General features: G+C 41.6%; 1 protein-coding gene across 1 annotated transcript in view; it reads right to left on the bottom strand.

Annotated features, from left to right (window-relative positions):
- The window catches only part of BAIAP2L1 (BAI1 associated protein 2 like 1), a 94,649-nt gene extending 70,762 nt beyond the window's left edge, over window positions 1-23,887 (bottom strand). The window contains exon 1 of the mRNA XM_008072899.2: window positions 23,707-23,887. Coding sequence (XP_008071090.2) covers window positions 23,707-23,745 — 39 coding nt within the window. The 5' untranslated portion in view covers window positions 23,746-23,887. The remainder of the gene's footprint in view (window positions 1-23,706) is intronic.
- Between the last annotated feature and the right edge of the window lie 13 nt (window positions 23,888-23,900).

Here is a 23,900-nt window from a genome sequence, read left to right as displayed (position 1 = left end):
GTTCAAGCAATCCTCCTGCCTTGGCCCCCCAAACTGTTAGGGTTACAGGTGTGAGCCACCAAGCCTGGCTGTAACCTCGACCTGCTGGGCTCAGGAGATCCTTCTGCCTCAGTCTTCCTAGGAGCTGGAAACACAGGCGCACACCACCACACCCGGCTAATTTTTTGATTTATTATAGAAACAAAGTCTCGCCAAGTTGCCCGGGCTGATCTCAACCCCCTGGGCTCAGGCAGTCCTCTTGACTCTGCCTCCCAAAGAGCTGGGATTACGGATGTGAGCGACTGTGCCAAGCTTCAGTGGCAATAATTCTGATGAATCAGTAGTCAGTTCTTATTATGACTTTGTAAATGTTGGTAACGATAACGCAAGAAATGCACCAAGGGTTACATGCCCTTTCTTGGTAAAGTCACTTTGTTTATTTCCTGAGGTTAATTGTCTCATTCTTCCCCCTTGCTTGTTTTCTTTTTTCTTTCTTTCTTTTTTTTTTGAGTTGGAATCTCACTCTGTTGCCCAGGCTGGAGTGCAGTGGTGCGATCACAGCCACCACCGTCTCAACCTACTGGGCTCAGGCGATCCTTCTGCTTCAGTCTTCCAAGTAGCTGGAACTACAGGCATGTGCCATCATGCCCGGCTAATGTTTTGATTTATTATAGAGATGAGGGCTCAGCAAGTTGTCCAGGCTGGTCTCGAACCCATGGGCTAAGGCAATCCTCTCATCTCGGCCTCCCAAAGTGCTGGGATTATAAGCATGAGCCACTGCACCAGCCTTTGCTTAATTTTCTATGTATCTACCTTAAATTTTTCCACTTGCATTATCAAAGCTAGCAGAGTTCTATCAACATCACTTTTCAAATGTACATAATTGCAAGCTAATCTTGCATTCCATTTTTTCCCCTATAACTCCTCCAAGGACTCTCTGTCCTCTTGCTTAGTCTGTCCTGACTGTCCCTGCCACACTGTTACCCTGACATGGCCCTTTCTAGTGGCCTGTGTCACAGTTCTCCTTAGCTGGATCCATATCGTCCTCTTTCCTCCTTCCGTTCTTTTTCCTGGAGATCATTCTCCAAAAAGTGATCTAAGAAATGGTGCACATGAGGTAAATGAGTCCCCATTCATCTGAAATTACCTTTACCTTGGCATTTGCTTGCTATTTTGCTAAGTAGAGCATAATAGATTGAAATGATTTTCCTTAGAATGTTAAAGATACTGCTCCACTGTTTTTAGCATCCAGTTCTGCTGTTGACAAGTCAGCTGTCACATTCCTTTGAATGTGACTTTTTAAAAAAGTTTATTTCTAGCCGGGCTGTGTGGCTCAGCCTGTAATCCTGTGCTTTGGGAGGCTGAGGTGAGTAGATTGCCTGAGCCCGTGGGTTCGAGACCCGCCTGGGCAGCGAGACCTCATCTCTATAATAATTCAAAAAATCAGCCAGGTATGGTAGCGCATGCCTGTAATTCCGGCTACTTGGAAGGCTGAGGCAGAAGGATCACCGAAGCCCACAGGTCGAGGCTGCGGTGGCAGGGAGCCGCCACTGCACTCCAGTCTGGGTGACAGAGTGAGATCCCAATTAAAAAAAAAAAAAAAGTTTATTTCTGGAAGCCTTCTCTTTATTCCTAGGCTCTGAAACTGACTAATGGTCTGTTCTCATTGTGGGTATTTTTTTTTTCTCATTTATTCTACTGGACACTCAATGGGACCCTATCCATGTAAAAAATTATGTCCTTCAGGTCTGAAAAATGTTCCTATTTTACTTCTTGTCTCATCATCCTTTCTGGAACTCTAATGAGGATTTTACACATCCTGGATTTATTCTCTAATCCTTTTATCTTCTTCCATTTCCCCCTTTCTATATTTTTGTTCTACTATCTCTGACAGATATCTTCAACTTTTTTTTTTGAGTTGGAGTCTCACTCTATCACCCAGACTGGAGGGCAGTGGCACGCTCCCTCCTGGTCACTGCAGCCTTGACCTGCTGGGCTCCGGCGATCCTTCCGCCTCAGTCTTCCAAGTGGCTGGAACTACAGATGTGCACTACCATGCCCGGCTAATTTTTTTGATTTATTGTAGAGATGGTCTCACCAAGTTGCCCAGGTGGGTCTTGAACCAGCGGGTTCAGGCAATTCACTCACCTCGGCCTCCCAAGGCGCAAGATTACAGGCTGAGCCACGGAGCCCAGCTATGCTCAACTTTATAGTCCAATTCTTCTTCTATTTTTGAGACAGGGTCTCACTCTGTCACTCAGGCTAGAGTGTAGTGGCATTATCACAGCTCACTGAAGCCTCAACTTGCTGGGTTCAGGCGATCCTCCCACCTCAGTCTCCCAATTAGCTGGGACTATAGATGTACATTACTATGCCAAGATTTTTTTTTTTTTAAATTTTTGTAAAGAGACATGGTATCACTATGTTGCCCAGGCTGGTCTCAAACACCTGGGCTCAAGTAATCCTCTTGTCATGGCCTCCCAAAGTGATAAGACTACAGGTGTGAGCCATCACGCCTGGCCTACTTGTACTATTAAAAAACTTTTGATATCATATTTTTATTATTTTTTTTGAGTTGGAGTCTCACTCTGTCACCCAGACTGGAGTGCAGTGGCCGTTCTCGGCCACTGCAGCCTCGACCTGCTGCGCTCCGGCGATCCTTCCGCCTCAAGCTTCTGAGTAGCTGGAACTACACGTGTGCGCTACCACGCCCAGCTAATTTTCTGATTTTATTGTAGAGATGAGGGCTTGCCAAGTTGCCTGGGCGGGTCTCAAACCTGCAGGCTCAGGCAATCCACTCACCTCAGCCTCCCAAAGTGCTGGGATTACAGGCTGAGCCACCGAGCCCGGCTGATATCATATTTTTAATTTCTAAGAGCATGTTCAAGTTTCTTGATTGCTTCTTTTTAAAAGCACCCTCCTGTTTTTCTTTTATGGATGCAATATCTTCTCTTGTTTGAATAAATCAATTGTCATTTTCTGTGTGCTTTATTCCAGTTCCCATATTAATTCCTGAGTGGTTCTCATTATTTGCTACCCTCCATCTTTCATGTTAGAGACTTCCTCAAACGTCTGGGAATCCTTGATGGTCAGTTCATATTTAGGGGTAAAACCCCTTCAGTGCTGGCTGGAAGCTGTGTGGTTGTCCAGGGGGGCTTCATTCAGTGACTGGCCACATGACAGTAATCAGAGGTTTCTAACTTCCTGTCACTGGGTGGGTGGGGCAATCATCAGGTGGCCCCAGCTTTCCCAGTCAGGAAGATGGCTGGGACTCCACAGTTCAGAGCTGATTTCCACGGAATTTCTCTGTTTTCAGCCTCACGTTTTACCTCCTTGACCCTCGGTTAAGTCCAGAGCTCCTCTGGTTCAACATATTCTAAAATTACATCTCAGTTCTGCCAGGCAGAGGGAGCTGGTGGTTGTGGTCAGGGCAGGAACGAGGGAACCCAGGAGTCCCTCCATCCTGTGTGCCAGACTCCGATTCTAGCCCTGTGCATTCCCCCTCCATCCCCACTTCTGAGGCCTGGTCCTCAAACTTTGGGTTTCTCTTCAGTGCTTCTCTCTGTAGGTTCTTTGGATTCTCTTAAGTCAGTGGCCACTCCTCTGTCCATTGTCTGTCACCCAAACTTTCTTTAGGCCTTTTGTAAATGAATGTTTCTTTTTCAGGTCCCTTTGCACTATGGATTTATAGGCTTTTGTTTTTAATTCTCTTGACATCATTAATGTGTTCTCAAAAGGAAGAAAAAGACATGAGGCGAATCTGTCATGCCTAACCAGAAGTCCATTCACCTTGTATGACTGGAGGCAGTCAGCTGTTTTGAGCCTATTCACAACCAGGAGATAGGAAGTTCTAGAGGCAATGTTTCCTCCATTCTCTCTGCAAGATGGTGAGGCCTCGGTACCTGAACATTGTGTGTAAGCCACAGTTCACAGCTGCAATTTCTGTCATCTCTTTTTAATGTCTTTGCTTTGGGGTTTTTTTTTTTTCAGTAGGAGTCTCACTCTGGCACCCAGGTTGGAGTGCAGTGGCATGCTCACGGCCATCACAGCCTTGACCTGCCGGGTTCAGGTGATCCTTTTGCCTCAGCCTTCCAAGTGGCTGGAACTACAGGCACATGCCACCATGCTCGGCTAATTTTTGGATTTATTGTAGAGTTGAAGTCTCGGCAAATTGCCCAGGTTGGTTTTGCACCCGTGGCCTTCCAAAGTGCTGGGATTATAGGCATTAGCCACCATGCCCGACCTGGGTTGTTGTTTTTTTTTTTTAAAGCCTTTTATTTTGAAATAGTTTCAGATTAATAAGAAATTGTTAAAATAATACAGTGAGTTCCTGTGTAAGCTTCCTTCAGTGACATCTTCTATAACCACAGTATTATCATCAAACCTAGGAAACCTGACATGGACTCAATATTGTTAACTAAACTACAGACCTTATTTGGATCTTACCAGCTTTTATATCATTTGTTTTTTGGAGGGAAGGTTTGTTATTTCTATGAAATTATTTTATATGTTTAGATTTGTATAACCATCACTACACTTATAATACAGAATTGTTCCATCAACACAAAGAGCTCCTTTGTGCTATCCATTTATAATCATACCCTCCCCACCAGTCCTTACCTCTGGCAACCACTGGGCTCAATCTATAATTCTGCCATTGTGAGAATGCTATATAAATGGAGTTATACAGTATATGACTTTTTGAGACTGGCTTTTTTTTCAGTCAACACAATGTCCTAAAGGTGTATCCAAGGTGTTAGTTGTATCAAAAACTTATTGCTTCTCTTTTGCTAGTAGTATTCCATGGTATGGGTGTATCACAGTGTATTCATCCATTTACTTGAAGAACATTTGGATTGTTTCCAGTTCTGAGCTATTCCAAACAAAGCTGATATAAATAATCACGTACAGGTTTCTAAGTGAACATAAATTTTCATATCTCTAGGATAAATACCTGGGAATTCAACTGCCATGTCACATGGTTAAGTGTATGTTTAACTTTATAAGAAACTGCCAGACTTCTTTTCAGAGCTATGGTACCATTTTATATCCCCATAAGCACCTGATGAAGTTCACTAATTTTTATTTATTTTATTTCTTATTTTTTATTTTTATTTTTGGAGTCAAAGTCTCACTCTATTGCCCAGGCTGGAGTCCTGTGGCATACTCATGGCTACTGCAGCCTCAACCTGCTGGGTTCATGTGATTCCTCTACCTCAGCCTTCCAAACAGCTGGAACTACAGGCATGTGCCACCATGCCTGGCTAATTTTTTGGCTTATTGTAGAGACGAGGTTCCACCAAGTTGTACAGGTTGGTCTCGAACCTCTGAGCTCAGGCAATTCTCTTACCTCTGCATCTGAAAGTGCTGAGATTATAGGCATGAGCAACCACATCCAGCTGAAGTTCACAAATTTTAAAAATCTAATAATTTCATTAGAAAATGGCTCCTTTCTAAAGCTTATTTAAAATTCTTATACTATTCTTATTAGGCTGAGTGTAGATGGTAAAAATACAAGGAACTGATCCACGGCTAACCCTTCCTGTAGGGTATAAGCAGATGAAATGTTCACATATAACTCTAGCATCTTAAAATACCAAGACTAGGCTGGGTGCAGTGGCTCATGCCTGTAATCCTAGCACTTTGGGAGGCTGAGGTGGGAGAATTGTTTGAGCCCAAGAGTTTGAGACCAGCCTAGGCAATATAGCAAGACCTTTTCTCTATGAAAAACAAAAAATTAGCCAGGCATGGTGGTACATGCCTGCAGTCCCATCTACTTGGGAGGCTGCTGAGAAGGGAGATAGCTTGAATCCAGGAGGTCGAGCAGCTGCGGTGAGCCATGATTATGCCACTGCATTCCAGCCTGGGTGACAGAATGAGACTGACTCAAAAACAAAACAAAACAAAAAAACCAACAAAAAATGAATTAATGAGAATTTCCAAAGTTAACACAAATCACTATTCAAAGGATTCTACTGGGTAAAAAAGCTTAACTACAATCAGCTTTAGAAGAAAAAGTTTTTAAGCTTCAAAATTTCACCATACATACTTCAACTTATTACTTGTATTTAGGTTCAACTACAGAAACGTTCCCCCCAGAAATTTTGGCTTCTTTAAACAGTGGAAAATCCATTTCTATATTGGCTCTTGGCCATTAATCTAGTTATTTTAGCTGAAGTACATGTTATTTTTAAACCTGGAACAAAAAAGCAATGTTGCCTTTGTATTTCAAAATCTGTAAACTTTTATAGTAGCAATGGACGCACTAGTGAATAGAATGGGCCCCATGATTTGGGGAGGGCAGTAGTTGAGTCAAAGGCCAGTGGTATGGCAAGGCTTGAGAAGACTTGAATTGTTAAACAGTCTACAATTTTCAGAGAGTCATCGATAGTAATAAACAGATCCATTTTAATATAAGTTTGGCAATAAGAATAAAAGGCTTAAGGTACCAAGTGTATCTTAACAAAGTGAATTAAAAACATATAAATGGGCAAAGAAGTCCTATTTTATTACCAAAAAAAAAAAAAAAGCTTAGTATATATCCAACCAGTTATTGCCTGTCAAGGAGAATAATTTGTCAAACTGGTTTCAACATGCGTTTCATTTCCATCCAGAGAAGTGTACATATAGCTATGGTAACAAAATAAAGTCTAAGCTAATGGACAAGCAATATCATGGTTCTAGGCAGGACATGGTGGCTCATGTCTGTAATCCCAGCACTTCAGGAGGAGTTTGAGACTAGCCTAGGCAACTCAGAGACACCTTGTCTCTACAACAAATCAAAAAAATTAGCCGGTTGTGTTAATTCCAGCTACTTGGGAGGCTGAGGTGGAAGGATCAACTGAGTCCAGCAGGTCAAGGCTGCAGTAGCTGTGAGTGTGCCACTGCACTCCAGCCTGGGTGACAGAGTGAGACTCCATATCAAAAAGTAAACATAAAATTATATATTATATATTTTTATTTTTTGATATATATCTTACTGCTCTACCTCTGCCAAGTTGCATATGAGGTTTCGGTTCTACTGCAAAAGTTTAGTAGTACTGGAGTGGTTAGCTATTTTAAATAAAATGTTGTGGAATAGGCCCTTTGGAACCTACAGACATTTTCCACCAGATTTCTAGTGGGTCTGTTTCTTGGGCATTTTCCCTACCTCTGTAGAGTTACAGATCATGATTATGAATTATTAATAATTATGAATTATGCAATCTTATGGTTTTAACTTCTTTAGCATTTTTACTTTTTTCATTTTTAAAAAATATTACTGATATGGAACTGTGCATAGAGCAACTGTGCATAATTAACGTGTAATTAATAAAGCATAAATGAATTCAATTATGGCTAGCCAGATAGTTAAAATGAGACTTTAAAATTCTAAGAATCACTCCTCTTTCTGTTTCTTTTAACAGTTATCTACATGGCCAAGGACAAATTGTTATTTCAGTGTTTTTCTTTCTTTTTGTTGAGTTGGAGTCTCACTCCGTCGCCCAGGTGGGAGTGCAGAGGCACGCTCACAGCCACCCCAGCATCGACCTGCTGGGCTCCGGCGATCCTTCTGCCTCAGCCTTCCAAGTAGCTGGAACTACTGGTGAGGGCTACCACACCCAGCTTATTTATTTATTTATTTATTTATCATAGAGACAAGGTCTCGCCAAGTTGCCTGGGCTGGTCTTGAACCCCTGGACTCAGGCAATCTTCTCGCCTCGGGCCCCCAAAGTGCTGGGACTAAGGCTGAGTCACTGAGCCTGGCCTGCTTTTCTCAGTTAAAAATGTGAGTAATAATTACACTGGATAAACTTTAACAGTGATTTAAGAATCTCTAAGTAAATATGGAGTCCTAAAACTACATTCTGGTAATGTATGTGTCCTTGAAATTTTATATACTATTTTATTTTATACAATGTCATACAAATTAGCCCAGTAGATGTGGTGGCTCATACCTGTAATCCCAGCACTTTGGGAGGTGGAGGCAAGAGGACTGCCAGAGCCCCACATCTCTATAATAAATCAAAAATAAATTAGCTGGGCATGCCTGTAGTTCCAGCTACTTGGAAGGCTGAGGTGGAAGGATTGCCTGAGCCCAGAACATCAAGGTTGAAATAGCCAGCCGAGCTCGGTGGCTCAGCCTGTAATCCCGCGCCTTGGGGAGGCTGAGGTGAGCAGATTGCCTGAGCCCGTGGGTTTGAGACCCGCCTGGGCAGCAAGACCTCATCTCTACAGTAAATCGAAAAATCAGCCGGGCGTGGTAGCGCATGCCTGTAACTCCGGCTACTCGAAGGCTGAGTAGGAAGGATCGCTGGAGCCCAGCAAGTCGAGGCTGCGGTGGCCGGGAGCAGCCACTGCACTCCAGTCTGGGCGACAGAGTGAGACTCCAACTCAAAAAAAAAAAAAGAAATAGCCATGAGCAGTGTGCCAATGCACTCCAGTCTGGGCAAGAGAGTGAGATTTCGACTCAAAAACCCAAAAACCAAATTAGCCCAGTAATGTCACAAATGCTCAAATGAATCAAGGCATGTTCTAATGTCATGTGGCAAGAATATCTGTAACAAGGGTTAACTGATGATATGACTAGATAAATTTTATTTGTAGAAAATCTTGCTTCCTCCTTCCTTGAGTGTTGCTGGAAGCTGCTGTTCCTGGACTATCTAACATCACCAATACTTGATTAGCTCCTCTGCCTTTAGGGAAAGTATTAGTAAGCAAATTTGGCAAAGAGACAGCTGCTTGTGGGCTAACAGATGGTCACAAGAGTCATGTTCAGACCCATTGTGAATGTGGGACACAAGCCAAGTGAAGAAAAATCAGACAACTGAGATGTTTTTGTTTGAAATACCAACTTATATCAGAAATACTCATTCAACTATATAAACACACAAAAATGCTTCCTGTCAGTCAAATATAAAGTGTTTTAGCTCCCCATCAGTGTGCTATCTATAGCATTAGTTATAAACTTGCCTCATGTATCTATTTGTATCATCTGTAACTTGCAACATGCCATCACATTTGTAATGGGCCGGAGAGGTGTGGGGGACAAGGCATGAAGGAAACTTTGTCCTTGATTCCTTGGGCAAAGCACATCACCCTCTCTGAGCCTGGTCTCTTCCTCTCTAAAATGGGAATAATGATAATTTCTACCTCACCAGGGGCATGAGGATTCAATGAGATAATCCAATGTTTGGGAGTGCTTATTACATAATCTTCAAAGAATCTGACACAGTGCATGCTGAACCAACTGTAGTAATTAACATGATAAGAGAAAAGCTCTCAAATATCAATCAACTCTTCAAATACAGTAGCATTCCTATTTACACACCTATCTCCAGGAACTTCCACTTCCTCCCTATAACATGAAAACAAATGGGCCAGGCACAGTAGCTCACGCCTATAATCCCAGCACTTTGGGAGGCTAAGGCAAGAGGATTGCCTGAGCCCAGGGGTTCGAGACTAGTCTGGGCAACTTGGTAAGACCTCATTTCTACAATACATAAAAAAAATTAGCTGGGTGTGGTGGTATGCGCCTATAATTCACATTGGTGTTCATGGATGAGCTGGTTGCAAGCTGCACCTTCAGATTCAGCAGCAGCTTACCTGAACACATCACCACAGACACAATGGCCCCATGGGCCAATCAGCCATGAAAATCGAGCATTAGGTAATGGCACCACTGTTTGCGACTTCATTCGCTGCAAGGTAATAACTCCAAATGAGGCTCACAAAAGCTTCGCAGCTCTGTTCTCCACCTCCTACCTCCTAAGTTATAACAGGCTTAAGAAGTCTGAAAATGCCAGGACTTTCCTTGTGATTCTGCTTCCCAATCTTATGTTTTTCCAAGTTGTCATTTAAATTACCTTTTACATACTAGGCATTAATATGGCACCTTAAAAATAAATCTTGTTGGAAAAAACCCAAATGTCCACTGGTGGATGAGCAAAATATGGTATACTCATACAATGGAATATTATTCAGTCATAAAAGGAATAAAATGTTGATATACTTTGTAACATGGAAGAACCCCATTACTTTACTTAAGTCAGTCACAAAAGACCACATATTGTATGACTCCATTTATATAAAATGTCCAGAAAAGATGAAACCTTTAGAGATAAGAAAATATATTAGTGACTGCCTGGGGGTGGAAGTGAGAATGAGAAATGACAGCAGATGGACACAAAGAATGTTCTTGAGGTGACAGAAATGCAGTAAAATTAGATTTTACAACTAACTCCATAAATTTACTAAGAATCACTGAAATGTACATTTAAAATGAGTGAATTTTACAGTATATTAATCATACCCCAATCATGTTTTGTTTTGTTTTTTTAAGGAAAAACAGCAAAAACCCTTGACTCTTCTTAATTTCCAGGCTATTAAGGACTCAGAGTTCTAAACCCGCAAGGCTCAGAATGGCCACAGGGATGTTGGGTGTGTCTGCTTGTTCCTTGGTCACTTCTAACTAGCTTGTCCACAGCAGAGGCAGGCATATGAGAGGCAGCTCATTCCTGTCCTTTGTGAACACTGGTCCAGGACAGCTGGAAATGTGCAGCTGGTCTACAAAGCATTTATGCTCACAGAGCCATTTGAAGCCATTTCCCCTCCTAGGGCAAAAATCAATTTGACTCATTAGTAGAAAATAACAACCCAGCTATTTTGAGACAAATCTCTTGCAGGACTAGCAGTTGTCTTTCCAGCTTTGATTGGGGAAGGAGTTTGGCAAATGTTTTTCCAGGCAAAAATCCTTACTGTGTCCTTCGAAAAGGGAAAGTTCCATAAAAAAATCTTCAACCCACAGAGAAAACTCTCCATACGTCATGAAAACATTGTTTTGCCTTCATTCTGCCTTCCCCTTCTTCATCCACAATCCAGGTTTTGGTTTATACAGATTTCTGCAAAAGTCGTCCTTCAGGGTACAAAGGTCATGTTAGAGAGGAAGCCAAGAGGCAAACAGGCTGGCAGGCTTACATGGGTCCATCCCTAGCGATGTGGCCTGTGCAGCAGAAGCCACTGGGCCAATGGTCAGTGATATATAGGGACCACCCTTGGGCTTAGCCTCTCAGAGAAGAATATTCTCAGAGAGTCCTGGAACACCTATTAGATCCTGAGCTCCTAAAGCTAAGCAAGTGATCAGATCAGTGTGATCATCTAAAAAGATATGTACTGCTACCTCTTATGGTATATTACTAGGTGTAATCACATTTCCATGACCTTTTATGTCATTGTTTAAATTACTGTGACAATCAGTTCCCAAAATCCCTGCTCAGGCAGCAGGAACTGTTCTGAAGCTAAAGCACAATTAAGCACCCTCCCCTCCAAAGACTTCAACATATTTGTGCCAGAAAGAAGAATGTTCTACAACTGTTCACACGTTGTAAACAAATTTATCAAGTCTATTAAGAAAATTAAGTCCCAGGGCTATCCTACCCAGTAAATTAGTATAATAATCTAGGTTTTCAATTGTTATTTAAAAGAGAGAGAGAAGGGAGAACCATGTACAGACAAACTGAGTTAATGAATATCTGAGAAAGTAACGGTCTGAACCATTTCTTGGCAATGCCAAGAAAGCCTTTGGGATCATAAGTAGCATTCCTAGCCTGGGCAATTAGCAAGCTATCAGACTTGGAACAATGTCTGGTCCACACTGGTCTTCATCAGACAGAGATTTTTCAAGACTCTGCCCCAGAATTCAAGCAACTTTTGGGTAGTGAACTTCAGAGGGAATAATACCAGTGAGATTGAAGTAAAAACTACTTCTTGTTTGGTTCATAGAAGTACGTGTTCTTATTTGAAAGAATAGAAACACACAATCCTTCCTATTCTAAGCTACAGTGCCAGGATGACTACCACATAACTTTAAAGTAAATTTTTTTTTTTGAGTTGGAGTCTCACTCTGTCACCCAGACTGGAGAGCAGCGGCTGCTCCCGGCCACCACGGCCTCGATCTGCTGGGCTCCGGCGATCCTTCCGCCTCAGCCTTCTAAGTAGCTGGAACTACAGGCACGTGCTACCACGCCTGGCTAATTTTTGATTTATTGTAGAGATGAGGTCTCACCAAGTTGCCCAGGTGGGTCTCGAACCCATGGGCTCAGGCAATCCACTCACTCAGCCTCCCAAAGAGTGGGATTATAGGCTGAGCCACCGAGCCCGGCTATAAAATAAATTTTAAAAGTAGAATTTAAACCAGAATCTGAAAATGTGCCTCTTTCCTGGTATTTTCCTGTGTGTGTGTGTGTGTGTGTGTGTGTGTGTGTGTGTCTGACAGAGAGAGAGAGAAGAAAATATCCTGGCAAGTATGAACGTGTGAACACGTGCACTTACATATCATGTGAACATGTGTACTTACACATCATTCCACCAACCCTGTAAAGTCTTTTTCACATTTGGGCCTTTGAAACAACACAAAAAAGATACACTTGTGCAATCTTGATTACAGGCCTACCGAGAGATCAGCCCTAGGCTGAACCCAGCAGACACAGTGATGCGTGAAGAAGAGTACCAGCCTTTGGACATGCAGGGCCACACACAGAGGCAGGCATGGAAAAACACAAAGGCAAACCACAGAGATGCGATGAAATGAGAAATGCGAGCACCTTTAATATTGCCTTCATATGATTTAGAAATCTATCACTTTACCACAGGCAAATGACCTATATATGTTTTTTGAGATCAATTTCAGCTTTACTTTAAATTTGCATTTTTGCACTTGTTGGCAAAAAGCGTATCTGTCCTTAACATTACTGCAGTGTTCACGGTAGTCTTAAATACACAAAAACAAACCATTCAAGCTTCTATATATTCTATTATTTCCATGCTTCTCAAATGGCATATATGAAGGAAACAATAATTTGTTCGTTACTGGGTTTAAAATAGATGTCAGGGCCAGGCGCGGTGGCTCAAGTCTGTAATCCCAGCACTTTGAGAGGCTGAGGTGAGGGGACTGCCTGAGCCAACAGGTTCAAGAACAGGTTGGGCGACTTGGCAAGACCCCATCTCTATAATAAATCAAAAAATTAGTTGGGTGTGATAGCGCGTACCTGTAGTTCCGGCTACTTGGAAGACTGAGGCGGAAGGATCGCCTGAGCCCAGCAAGTTGACGCTGGGGTGGCCGTGAGCATGCCACTGCACTCCAGCCTGGGTGACGGAGCGAGACTCCAACTCAAAAAAACAAAAAATAGATGTCAAAAGATATACACTTTGAAGGCCACAAAGTACACTAAGCCGTTTAGTTAAATGTTCATGCCTGTCTCATTATTGGTTTTAAAAGGTGTGTCCTGGAATAAAAAGCAAGAAGTGAATTTACAGGAAAGAACATCTCATGTGCTGGGTCGTGTTTGTTTAGAAAGCCCCAAAGTACTTAACAGGTAATAGGAACTTTACTAGATCAAAGTACACTGACTTCATATAGCAAATTTTTTTTTTAAAGTTCACTAGTTATTTCCAAATGCCACTCTTATACTAGTATGTGGAATAATTCTAGTGAACTTTCTTCAGCTAAAGCCTGTGAGATAAGTAATTCTGCTCTGTATTAAAATCATAGCCCTTGCAATCTGATAAATATTATTAAAAAGCCTCAAATAATTTAAAAACAGTTCAAATTATTTACTTATATGTCTCAGTAAGGGGGAAGCAAAATTTCTAAATTTTTTTCTCTCTCATCTACTTCTCTCATATAGGCAACTCTCCAAAGACTTCTTACTGCCCCCCAAACTTCTCTCAAACTTAACCTGTACATATATTAATCTTTTTCTCACTTTTCCCCATATTAAGACAAAGCAAATATCCAGCAAATTGGAGTGGTAAAGCCTGGACCCCTCTGGGACAGAGACTAGGGAAAGGAACAAGGAGATGCCATTATAATATGAGCAGGCCCAGGAGGAGGGAAGGGATGAGGATACTAAAACTTTGGCATTGCTATCTTGTATAGCTATAAACTCTAAAAAGGCACAGACCCTCTTTGTCTTTTCTCCAGTGAGGTCTTGGTAGTAAACACAGTACTTGGCACAGCCATGGTGCTCAAGAAAACAGCTGCAGGAAGAATGAGTGTCAGTGGTAGGCTTGGCACAGACATACAGGTGCTCAAACATGGCAGCTATTATGACCGGTGCCATCTCAGTCTCAGTGGTACTGAGTAGGTAATAATTTTAGTCACAGCTGTGTGATTAACACAGCTCTTCAGTGTTTATTCCACAAAAACTTTTGAGTTCTTACTATGTGCCAGCAAAATAAGGGATTGAACAAAAACCTTCAAGGAACATCTAGCTCTTCCAGGGAGAGAAAAATATGAGCCAATAATCTTAACACTATTACTTTATCAAATATGTATTCAGCTCCATCTATGTGTCAGTCACTCTTCTAGATCCTGGGGAGAGCAGTAAACCAAAGAGAGGAAAATCAGTGCTCTATGGTGATGAAGTCTAGTAAGCACGAGCTACTCCTACTAACACCTAACGCTAAATAGGGGCCTATGATATGCCAGGCATGTCCTAAGAGCTTTCCTGTATTATCACTTTTAATCCTCACAGCCACCTTATGAGGTAGGTATTATCATCCTTATTTATAGGCGGGAAAACTAAAGCACAACATCAAATGGAGGAATAGGATATTATCAAGTACATACAAAAACCTGGGATAACACAAAGGATGGACTGGTTAGCTGAAGAAGGTTTCTTGAACAGCATACAGGTGGACTGAGTTGCTCATCAGAATGTTTTGCATGTTTACTCACTTAGAAACATATTGTACTGTCAGACATAGCTGATGTCCTGCACCTCAAGCTGCTCCAAGGACAAGATGAAGCTCATGCTACAATAAAATATACTATTTGGTCAATTAAAATAATCAGAGTTTACATATTTTTTAAAAGATCACAGCATTTTAATATCAGGAATTGTTATTCTGATTTTCCCAGTTTTTCACTTGAGCTTTTGTGGTCAGAAATGGATTGGTCTATCATTTTAAGTCTGGGCTGGGTGCAGCGGTTCACGCCTGTAATCCCAGTACTTTGGGAGGCAGAGGCGGAGGCGAGAGGATTGCCTGAGTTCAGGGGTTTGAGACCAGCCTGGGTAACTTGGCAAGATCTCATCTCTACAATAAATCAAAAAATTAGCATGATGTGGTGGCGTGTGCCTGTAGTTCGAGCCACTTGGAAGGCTAAGGTGGAAGGATTGCCTGAGTCCAGCAGGTTGAGGCTATGGTGGCCGTGAGCATCCCACTGCACTCTAGCCTGGGTGACAGAGTGAGATTCCAACTCAAAAAAAAAAAAAAAAAATCTTAAGTCTGATGCATCTGTATCTGACAGAGGCATACAAAGGTGACAGGGTGGTCTGGTCTCCTGTATTCCTCTTCCTTCCTCCCACAGGCAGGGGCTTCCCTCCTAAGTGTGGGGCTACAGATTTGTCATCTGAGACCCATTCCAATTCCCACCCCAATCCTCTGCATGTTTATCGTAGGTCTTATGTATAAACTATCTGAAATTTCCCCTTTACTTTTGACAGGCTGATATTACCACATATGTACCTTTTCTTGTCCTGTTATTACCACTTTTATGTACCTTTTCTTGTCCTGTTATTACCACTTTTATGTACCTTTTCTTGTCCTGTTATTACCACTTTTGTAGTACTTTTCAAGAATATAGCTGCACCTGGAAAGGGTGATCAACTGCTTGCAACATCAGGAATGGTTTTCTTTTAAAAGACAATTTTAAAAACAGGAATTTGAGTGTTTCCAATTTTGTTCAGTTAATTTTCTGTTGCATTCGTAGTCTCAGGCTAGTAAATGTTAAAAATGTATTCCCATATGTAAAAATCTTTAAAACAAAAACTGTAGGATTTAAAATTTGGTTTATCTTTAAAAGGTTAATCTGCAAAACACAGGGAGAAAATGACAAATATTAGCTTAGTTTTAACAAATTTTATCCTTTAAAACGGAAGACATTTTTTTTCCTGCTTCTTTTGGGTTAAACATTATAAAACATTTAAACATTCACATTTTTAAAAAATGTAAACACTCCAGAAGGTAAAGTATGAGAAATCAGTCTTCCTTTTTCTGCCCTGGAGTCAACTACTGCTCCCTTTGGATAGTTTCAATGAAGGAACTGCTATTTCTTAGGGACTTTAGACCTCCAAAGTACCATATGAATAAAAACAGCTTAAGCAATAACAAACCCGAGGGCATCTTCACCCACCTGCTGTTCTCTCTAAAGCATACCTAGCTCTAAAAGGCTGTGATCATCAATTAGATCTTTGTGCAGGGCTCATCTATTTTGCTCCATTCGGGAACACATTCTGGCAGTAATTTTCTTTCATTTTTGAACAGCAACATTTCATCTCATCTACATGTGCTTCACCTTTATCTATAAAGACTTCAGGAAGCTGTGACACCAGAACACAGTCACCCAAATCATGATAAACCAGAAAGTCTTAAGGTCAGGAAAACATAAACAGAAGTAAGAAATCAAGGCTGAGGAGAATAAGAACAGTTCCGAACGGTCACAGAGCTGTAATTACTCTGTATATACCCACAAGTTCTAAGGTTATGAAGAAAGCATGCCCAATAATGGTAGACATGAAATCTTGGATGTTCTGGCAGATGTCCAGACTCTACATGATACAGGTATACATGCTTTTCTGCTGAAAACACACACACAAACCTTCTATGGGTTATAGAAAAGGAAGTGGTTTTAAAAGATTTATTTGGCAGGGCACTGTGGCTTAAGCCTGTAATCCCGGACTTTGGGAGGCTGAGGCGAGAGGACTGCCTGAGCCACAGGTTCGAGACCAGCCTGGGCAACATGGTGAGACCTGGTCTCTATAATAAATCAAAAAATTAGCCGGGCATGGTGCGCGTGCCTGTAGTTCCAGCTACTTGGAAGCCTGAGGCGGAAGGATCGCCGAAGCCCAGCAGGTCGACGCTGGGGTGGCCGTGAGTGTGCCACTGCACTCCAGCCTTGGTGAAAAAGTGAAGACTCCAACTACAACTCCAAAAAAAAAAAAGATCTACTTGGTTGAAATTCAACGAAAGGTGTACTCTCACATAGTGTAAATTACAGTATAATTTGGTACATGTTTTCTGGAGGGCATTTTGCAATGTAGAGCAAATATGCTTTAAAATGTACCTGCCCTTTGGCCCACAGCTCCCTTCTGGGAATCTGGCTAAAGAAAAACATCACAGCCGGGTTCGGTGGCTCAGCCTGTAATCCCGCGCCTTTGGGAGGCTGAGGTGAGTGGATTGCCCTGACCCTGCGGGTTCAAGACCTGCCTGGGCAGGCGAGACCTCATCTCTACAATAAATAAAAAAAACCAGCTGGACATGGTAGCGCATGCCTGTAATTCCGGCTACTTGGAAGGCTGAGGCAGAAGGATCGCCGGAGCCCAGCAGGTCGAGGCTGCGGTGGCTGGGAGTCGGCCACTGCACTCCAGTCTGGGCAACAGAGTGAGACTCCAACTCAAAAAAAAAAAAGAAAAACATCACAGATCTGGATCTGTGCAAAGCTTTATCTGCAACGACGTCCAATGCAGTGCTTTAATAGCAAAGTACTTGCAATGATCTATATCCAAAAACGGGCTGGATCAATAAATTAAGATGAAAAACAGAATCCTGTGGAGTCATCAAAACGATAAAGTACAAAATACTGAACGACATGGGAATGTGTACTGTGTACTGAAAAATATCAAAAAGAGTGACAATAAGGGTTAGTGTTATCTCTGTGTTGTGGAATTCTGGGTGATTGATTTTTGGTATAAATTTTCATACTCTTTGGAAATATTCTAGTATCAGAAAAATAGTTTTTAAAAGCTGCCAAGATTAAATACATACACACATAAATACATACTATATTAATGATTGTGGGTGATAATGAAAAGTATAATTTTGGGGACTTGTTCTCAAGCACGTACAATCATATTCTAACCAGGGAAAAGACTCAAATTAAAAATAATACCTCCTTTAGAAAGCACTAGTCTTGAAATCTCTTCATTAAACTAACTTACTGAAATTCTTTTAAAGAAAAGCTAGCCTATTGTGCCTATAACAGCAAAACAGGTACATTTCCAAGAAAAGTTACATACAAGAAAAGGAAAGGTACTTTCATTAATATTCAATTAACAAGAAATTCAATTAACCATAATTTTGCACTCCACCCCAAGCATTTCAGTTTGTTTAAATAAGACTCATCTATGTCCTTAACATTCCTTACATAATAAAACCCTTTGATGTGCTCAGCTATGATAGTTTTAGAGTCTAATAAACTTAAATTTGTTTTATTCTCATGAATACCACAACTATATGGCCTTTCTCAGACCCATAATCCCTAAGTCCTGGTCTGTCTTCTGACATTAAGTATCCCCCTTCAGGGCTTCTGCTGAGGTGGCAGACACCCTACAGAGAAAAAGTAGATCACCAGGCAGCCTGGGACAAACAGTTGTTTTGAATTTAAAAATTATATTTATGCATGCCCAACAGAATGGCAAAAGTTAAAAGGATGGAAAATATCAATTGCTCACAAGGATGCAGAGCAACCGAACTCTCCTATGCTGCTGGTGGGAATGTAAGCTGGTGCACCACTTTGGAAAGTTACTCAGTGGTTTCCACCAAAGTCAAATATTGGAAAAGCAGTACTTGCTCCTGTGTGTACATTCAAGAGAAATAAGGGGCTTCACCCATCACACATATATGAAAATGTTCTTAAAGCTCTATTCATAATATCCTAGAGTCTGAAAACAATCCAAATGCCTGCCAAGAGAAGGATAAATTGTGATATATTCACATAACGGAATCCCACATGGTGACAAAAATAAACTAACCATAATTATTCCAACAACAGGGGTGAATCTCACACACACACACACACACACACACACACTAGGTAAAAGCAGACAGACAAAATAGTCCATACTACTGAATGCCATTAGAAGTCAGGAGAGCGCCATTCTGGGAGGGGGGCATTGACTGGGAGGGGTCATGGTCTGCTACCTGACCTGGGTGCTAGTTACACAGGTATGTTCAGTTTGTGACAATTTAGTAAGCTATGTACACTTAAGCACATCTTTATGTATATTGTAGTTCAAAAAAATTCAAAACATATTTACAGCCAGGCTCGGTGGCTCAGCCTGTAATCCCGCGCCTTTGGGAGGCTGAGGTGAGTGGATTGCCTGAGCCCGCGGGTTCGAGACCCACCTGGGCAGCGAGACCTCATCTCTACAATAAATCAAAAAATCAGCCGGGCCTGATAGCACATGCCTGTAATTCCGGCTACTTGGAAAGCTGAAGTGGAAGGATCGCCGGAGCCCAGCAGGTCGAGGCGGCGGTGGCCGGGAGCGGTCATAGCACTCCAGTCTGGGTGACAGAGTGAGACTCCAACTCAAAAAAAAAATAAATAAATAAATAAATAAATAAAACATATTTACATGTATCGACAGATAAGTTAAACTGTTTGTGTAGATTTTATAATAATTTTTTTCTTAACTGTAGAATAAATAGTTTTGTAGAATGTGAAGAAAACAAAAATACAATTTGTTGTAATCCCATGCACATAGATTTCCCTTGCAGGTCTGTGCAAGGCAAGACTTAATGGCCAATACTGAAATAATGTCACAAATATAAACTTGTGAATGCTGTCACCTGATCAAGAGGTGCCACCCTGTCTGCAAGCTGTTGCATAGCAATGTTATCACAGTTTTATATCCTTTTCCCAATCAAGAAAAAAATGCTTAGACAAAGAAAATCTATTGTTTGGCTTTATATTTTCATTTTACCAGATAAAAAAGCTACAGTACTAGGCCCTTCTATTTAATATTCAATACCTGGCAACCCTGTTGTTCGCTCGCACCTGATTCTTAATGTCTCTTTTTTAGTCATCATAGAGTCAAGAGCAAGCTGTCTGGGCTTCTGCAAATCCCACTGTATCTTCAGCACACCTGAAGATGATAGTGCTATGGGAGAGACTGAGATATCAGCTACAGCAACAGCAACAGACATACCTAGGAGAGGGTTCTTAGAAAGGCATTTTAAAGTTCCACATGCTACCTCTGTACGTTGTTGTCCACACTGGAAATCAACCAGGCAGGACTTTCAATTAGCCCACATTAAACCCAAGAAAATAATAATTTTAAAAAATTACATAAATAAGCCCTAGGACACATGCCAAGATTGCTTGCTTTACCCAGTGAAAGAACAAAAGTATCAAATTTTCTTATTAAGAGGTCTGTCCAAACATGCCAATGATGATGAATTAACAGAATGACATAGTTTTGGTGACACCTTAGATCACCAAATTACGAACATGCATTTAGTTTGTGTATCTTCTGGTCACTAGAAACCAAATGATGATACAAAGGCTCTCATGGTAAATGGGTTGTGGAAGCCAGTCACTCATATACTCTAGGTCTCAGTTTCTCAATCTAAAAATGGTTCACAAGCAAACAAAATCCATACGCACCTCCAAGGCTGATCTTTAGAGTGAAATAAAACATTCATTCAAAACATTCAAAAGTTATCATAGGAGGGAGTAAGGAGCATAGAAAACTTAATAAATTAACTGGATGGATGTCCATTCATTCAGCAAATATGCACGCCTGCTATATGCTAGGAACTGTTCTATGTGCTTGGAATACAACAAAATAAAGCCGGTTGCCTTGTGGAGCTCACATTTTAATTGGGGGTGGCAAGAGAGAGAAACACAGTAAATAAATAAATCATACAGTATATTCTAAGGTAGTGTCATGGTTGGGGGGCAGGGGAAGATAACATAGCCTAAGGTGTGGCTTGGAGATGGATGGAATTGCCTTCAATTTTAAAGAGAGTTGTTTGGGCACGCCTCCTTGGGGAGACACCCCTTCACTCACTGCCTAGCAAGATTCACACAGGTAGGACAACCCTGAATGACACCACACCCGTCCTTCCTCAGCTTCCTACATCTTTAACAGTTCTTCTAGGAAGGTTGTAGCTACTCTTAATTAAGGGTTTTCTTGAACTTCCTCTTCTACCACTAAAGCATGTACTACTCATCAGAAAACCATGCACAATCACAAGCAAGTTTTTGAGGGCAAATTATGGGCATACTATATAGCCTAAGTGTGGGGAGGGCAGGAATCTTTGGCTGAACTCTAATTAGCAGCAGTAGCATTGCTTGACATCTGGGGGCTTATTATCATGTCATTTGTTTTGTGAAGTAGTAAAACACACACCCTCCCGGGAGACAGCATAGATCTTCAGTAATCATTTGCCTAAGTATACATTTTAGATAACTTAGCAAAATGTGTAAACAGCATACATTTAAGGATATTTGAATCTGTACACAGAGGCTCACACTACTTTATAATCCCCCCTTTCTCTGAAGAATGTACTCCTTCATTTCAAAGTTGGAGAAATTTGGGTTTAAAAAAAATCTAAAATCCATACCAACAGGTCATAAAGTATCATTTGCAGATGGTTTCTGTAAATGCGCCTGGTTAGGTTGTGTTTCTATTAGTAACATTTGTCTATATGTAAAATGCTAGGTAACATAAAGGATATCTCTTTTTAAAAGCATCAGATTCACCAACACTGCCAGTAGATTTTTGTCATAGAAAGCTTAAATTGTTTTCATTTCCTTTAAAATTTGTGGGAGGCGGTGGGAGAGGGAAGAACTCAATGAGGAGGCGGTGAAAGGTTTTTCAGGCTTCCAATCAGACCTGCAAATGTAAAAATTCAGTACGCATTTCCATCACAGCCAAAGTATGGGCAGCAGCCTTCCCTCCTTCATAGGTTATGCAAACTTGTCTGGTGCGGTAAATTCTAACCCCACAACTTGACATTAAAACAAAAAACATTAACAAGGAAATAGTAATTAAAATCAATCAAAAAACATTTAGTGAGCTTTTTTTTTTTTTTGAGTTGGAGTCTCACTCTGTTGCCCAGACTGGAGTGCAGTGGCCATTCCCGGCCACCGCAGCCTCGACCTGCTGGGCTCCGGCGATCCTTTGCCTCAGCCTTCCAAGTAGCCGGAATTACAGGCATGCACTACCACGCCCGGTTGATTTTTTGATTTATTGTAGAGATGAGGTCTCACTGCCCAGACGGGTCTCGAACCCACGGGCTCAGGCAATCCACTCACCTCAGCCTCCCAAAGGTGCGGGATTACAGGCTGAGCTACCGAGCCCGGTTTAGTGAGCTTTTAATATGCTTTCAGACATCTGGGAATGGAAAACAATAAGGAAAACTGATCGTTGGTGTATAATTTTCAAAACTGGAAATGACTTACACTGCTTTATGTTACAAATATGCATAACTGAAATGATGAGATCCACAATTTCTCCCTCCTGCCTTTTTTGGGTAATACATGCCCAAGTGGTTAACATCTGTAGCACCGTAAGGAGTCATCACTAAAAATCCAAGTCAGGAAGAAGTGAGAAAATCAAAACAAAACAAAACAAAAACTTGCTTTATCTCAAATTGATATCCATCTCAGACTGGGAAGATAAATATGGCTATGTTCTTGGAGGGCAGGGTATTTCTATACCCCAGGAGATACTTAGATCTGCCTGAAATTTGCAATTATTTGCGCTCCTCAATTAAACAATTTTTTCTTAGTGACAGCCATCAGAGGAGTTACTCCTCCCAGGCATAAGAGTCTAGCAGTAAGAATGCTTTGTTTACACACTTAGTCAGCACCCCACGCCTCCTGCCCTATCATCTTCAGGATCATTTAAATAGTAGCAATCTCATTATAAATGTAACACTTTTAGCCTTCAAATTTCTGAAATCTCTAAAAATTGTCCTCTATTAAGGCAACACACAAATAAGGAATAGTTTTTGGTCACAGTTTCTGAGCCCAAAAAATGCTGCGTCAACTGTGTCTACTATATTTACCTTATATCCACTTTATAGTATAATTCATAGGTTACAGTATACACTTTGTGTATTAAGATGAAGGGAATAGGGTCGGGCAAGATGGCTCACACCTGTAATCCCAGCACTTTGAGAGGCCAAGGCAGGAGGATCGCTGGAGGCCAAGAGTTTAACACTACCAGGCTGGGCAACACAGGGAGACTCTCCCATCCCCTTAAAAATAAATAAATAAGTAAGTAAACAAAGAAAAAGATGAAGGGAACTGATAATCTTTTGGATTTCAATGAATATATTATAAAATTATTTTCATGCTCTGATTATTCTCATTCAACAAAAGCCAATAAACTCTGATTTCAGGAACTCAGACTTTGCAAACCCCGAAACGAAAGTTTAGGGTTAGAAAAAAAAAATCTATAAAAATAACCAAACTTCCTGATTCAGGCACCAGAGAGGGGGGGGAAAAAAAAGAAAATCGACCAATCCGTGGGTTTTATACATGACTTCAAATGCATTCGAAGAACTTTAAAGTTTCAGGGGTTCAGTGAGCCTAAGCTGAATTAAAACAAAAGTTGTTTTGTATTCTACTAAGAGCAGATGATTAAACACGTATCTTATTTCAACTGGAATTCATTTATAAGTCCTTAAACTTATAATCCTGGTCTGTGTCTGTTTCTGGAAAAATTCTCTCATCACGCACGCGAGTTAAGAGACGGCCATCGACGCCATCCTTCAGGTGCGGTGTCAATTTTCTTCAAGCCTCGGCTGAGGGCTCCGACGGCAACAACCCCGCAACACAACCGATGTTTAAGAGCCACGTTCAGCTGACACGGGGGCGCGGGTCTGAACAGTGGGCGTTTCGAGCCTTCCCGGGTGCAGATTCCCAGGAGACCCCCCCCCCCGAGCTCGGCTCACCTGGCCGATCCCAAGGACGGGGGAGTCCCTCCCCTCCATGCTTGGGCGCTTTATTTTCTCGGAGGAAACTCGAACTGGTCTCTTGGGTCTCGGAGGGCTTCAGCCCGGCGGCCAGGCCAGCGCGGTCACTGATTCCAAGAAGTGGAGAGGAGGACGTGGAACCCCCCCCCACGACGGCACCGATCTCCACCCCC

This window comes from Carlito syrichta, unplaced genomic scaffold, assembly GCF_000164805.1.
Source record: "Carlito syrichta isolate Samal-C Ts95f unplaced genomic scaffold, Tarsius_syrichta-2.0.1 Scaffold315497, whole genome shotgun sequence".
Taxonomy (NCBI): Eukaryota; Metazoa; Chordata; class Mammalia; order Primates; family Tarsiidae; genus Carlito; species Carlito syrichta.
This window is presented reverse-complemented; position numbering and strand designations above follow the sequence as displayed.